General features: G+C 36.1%; 1 protein-coding gene across 2 annotated transcripts in view; it reads left to right on the forward strand.

The window, feature by feature from the left end:
* The window catches only part of Usp13 (ubiquitin specific peptidase 13 (isopeptidase T-3)), a 137,305-nt gene extending 134,515 nt beyond the window's left edge, over nucleotides 1–2,790 (forward strand). The window contains exons 20-21 of one of the 2 annotated variants that reach the window (XM_013033688.1): nucleotides 199–283; nucleotides 2,639–2,789. In XM_013033688.1, coding sequence (XP_012889142.1) covers nucleotides 199–283; nucleotides 2,639–2,732 — 179 coding nt within the window. In that variant the 3' untranslated portion in view covers nucleotides 2,733–2,789. Of the gene's footprint in view, nucleotides 1–198; nucleotides 284–2,638 lie in introns of both variants that reach the window. The other variant, XM_013033689.1, reaches the window with a different exon arrangement.
* The last annotated feature ends 321 nt before the right edge of the window (nucleotides 2,791–3,111 follow it).

The raw sequence follows: 3,111 nt of genomic DNA on the forward strand, positions 1-3,111 counted from the left end.
TGTGTGTGTGTGTGTGTGTGTGTGTGTGTGTGTGTGTGTGTGTGTGTGTGTGTGTGTGACCAACATAGCAAGGTAAACAGATTTTGTCTTTCAGCTCTAAATAGTCATTAGATTATATTATTGTTGGTTTATAATTTTGATTAGAAGTACTCTTGATTTCTTGAATGCCTAACAACTGAATTATTTCCTCTTTCATAGTGTATGAATTATTTGCATTCATCAGCCACATGGGAACTTCTACGATGAGTGGGCATTATGTTTGCCATATCAAAAAGGAGGGAAGGTAAGTCTTTCAGAAGGTAAATGATAGTCATGGTTTATTGAACCAATACTTTAGCCAGTGACTTTATTGGGTGCTTTGTATGGTTACCTCTTTGTCTTATAGGGAGAAGTATCTTCTCAAAACCATAATAAACTTCTAGACCCAGCTCAGAGAGCTTTTTAGCTTGTCACAAGTTGGCAAATAATTGGGTTAGTGCTGGTGTTCAAAGGTACTCTTAACCATCATATTAAGGTGCTTTCACAAATTCAAGTTCTATCTCACAGTAGAACATATGCATTTAGAACCATGAGAAGACCATAGTAACGAGCCAATGAAACAAACCAACTACGATGTTCTACTGAACTTAAAATTTAAATAAACAATTACTTTTTAGTAGAGATGTGTTTCAAATTTGGTATATCTCAAATATTACACTGGGCATACTTTCGCTAACACATTTTTTTTTTTTTGTGGTACTGGAGTTTGAATTCAGGGCCTCATGCTTACTAAGCATGCATTCTACCTCTTGAATGGTGCTTCCAGTAAAAAACTTGAGTTTTTTTTTTTCTACTGTGATCTTTGCAGCCGGGATAATAAATGTGTACCGTAGTGTCTGGTTTATTTGTTTGAGATGGACAGTTTTTCATTTTTGTTTTTTTTGCAAACTTTTTGCCTGCACTTACCTCAAACTTCACTTGATCTTCTTGGTCTTTGCCTCTCAAAAGCTTGAGATTATAAGGGTGACTCTCTGTGTGGCGTCCTATCAGCAGATTTTTGGTTACTCATAGGAAATTTAAATTCAACAATAATCTATGTTTTACCTCCCTACCACAAACCTTCATTGTATTACTGAATTTACAGACTTGCAGTTGGCTTCTTGACTTCTTGGGTAGAATCTTTAGGTACAGTGGAGTGGTAAAGAGATAGTTGCAGTATGGAAGGTTTCTGCTCTCCTCAGGACCTTCTCCCTGGTGCCTTTCCTGCAGATTCCAACTGTGAGCGGCATGCGTGCGCACCTGCTTCAGGGTGGTGTTCAGCTGCATGGATGCTAGAGCGGTGTATGAGCTTGGTTTCCCCTCAGGAGTTGTCTGCTCTACCCAGACACAATTGTATTCTTTTTGTTTGTCTTTAATTTTTTATTTTACTTTGGGTAGTTGTACAAAGGGCCTTCAATTCAACATGTCAATTTATGGGTAAAATATATTTGGTTTAATGTCACCCTTTCATCTTTTTCCCTATCTCTCTAAGTTCTACCCATCCTCCCAATTAGTCTCTTAAATTTATCTCAATGATTAGTATAATCATTGAATACTGCAGCTTGTATTTAAAATGGCTTCTTTTTGTTACACAGCATGGTGTTCCTTTTAAAAGTACTTTAAAAATGAACAGTAGCTTAAATTATAATTCAAAGAATGGTAAGAGTAATGGTAACAAATTTATGTGTAGAATGCAAAACAATGAATGATTATGTATTCTGAAGCCTAAAGATAACCACTTTCTACATTTTGATCTATTTTTTGTTTTATTAGTCTTATTAAAGGAGAATGTATATGTACCTGTATGTATTTACAGCTGTTCTAAAATTTTACAGTATGTTCAGGGCACATAAAAATTTTAAACCTGATCTTCATATTCTTTTTTTTTTTTTTTTTTTGCCAGTTCTGGGCTTGAACTCAGGGCCTGGGCACTGTCCCTGAGCTTCTTTTGCTCAAGGCTAGAATTCTACCACTTGAGCCACAGAACCACTTCTAGCTTTTTCTGAGGAATTGGTACTGAGGAATTGAACCCAGGGCTTCATGCATGCTAAGCCAGCACTCTACCACTCTACCAGTCCTCGTCTTTTGTGATTTATATTATGTTTTCACAATTACCTTTCACAATTTTCTTACTTCAGTTATTCTTTGAAAAGATTTTAGTTCATCATAGACTTCAGGTTTTATCTTAGGTAGATATTATTGTATAGAATTTTTTGCTCCATTTTTGAAGCAGTTCCTGAATTTCTACAAAAGGAATTACAGAATGTAAGGCTTACAATATTTGTAGCATCCAGGTATACTTAATCAGCTAACTTATTAACTTTTCATAGTGCTGATATTTAAACCCAGGACCTGGCATTGCTAGGCAAGTAACTCTCAACCATTTGACCTGCACCTCCAGTCCCAATTATATTTTACAAACTACTTTTTTATTAATGGAGCTCAAACCAAAAGCAGCAGTAATTCCCCATAAACATTTTGTTCCTTTAAAAAAAAATATACCTATTTGGAGTTTGGTGATTTTAAAGTATCTTGATTATGTTAAGAATGATTGCTTTGTGTGATATAGTAACTTCTCTCTGCAAATTATTTATCAACTGCTTCTATCTTCTGTTTTCAGATGGGTGATCTACAATGACCACAAAGTTTGTGCCTCTGAAAGACCTCCTAAAGACCTTGGTTACATGTACTTTTACCGCAGGATACCAAGCTAAACCTCGGACATATAAGTTGGCGAGCAGAAGTCATACACCTTTTTAGTTTGCCAAAAAGAGAGAGAGAGAGAAAGAGAGAAAAGAAAAAAGTTGGAACAGACATGAAGAATACATGGGTATTTGTAGTTAATTTAAATAGCACGCTCATTGAAATAGAACTGGAAACATTTGTTAGTGATAATTCTCAATTGTAGATAGTTTTTATAAATGTTCAAGGAGAGGGTGATATAAACAAAGGAATTCACATTGCTGGTGTGGTATCTACCTTGAGCATATCAGAAATGGGGGTGAGTGCCCCAGCCCTCTGTATTGATTTGGGGGGTTAGAGGCAGTGGCCCCCAGAGAAATTAGTTCATGTTGCCAGTGCTATGGCCTCAAG

The sequence above is a fragment of the Dipodomys ordii genome, unplaced genomic scaffold (assembly GCF_000151885.1).
Source record: "Dipodomys ordii isolate 6190 unplaced genomic scaffold, Dord_2.0 Scaffold175, whole genome shotgun sequence".
NCBI classification, from domain to species: domain Eukaryota; kingdom Metazoa; phylum Chordata; class Mammalia; order Rodentia; family Heteromyidae; genus Dipodomys; species Dipodomys ordii.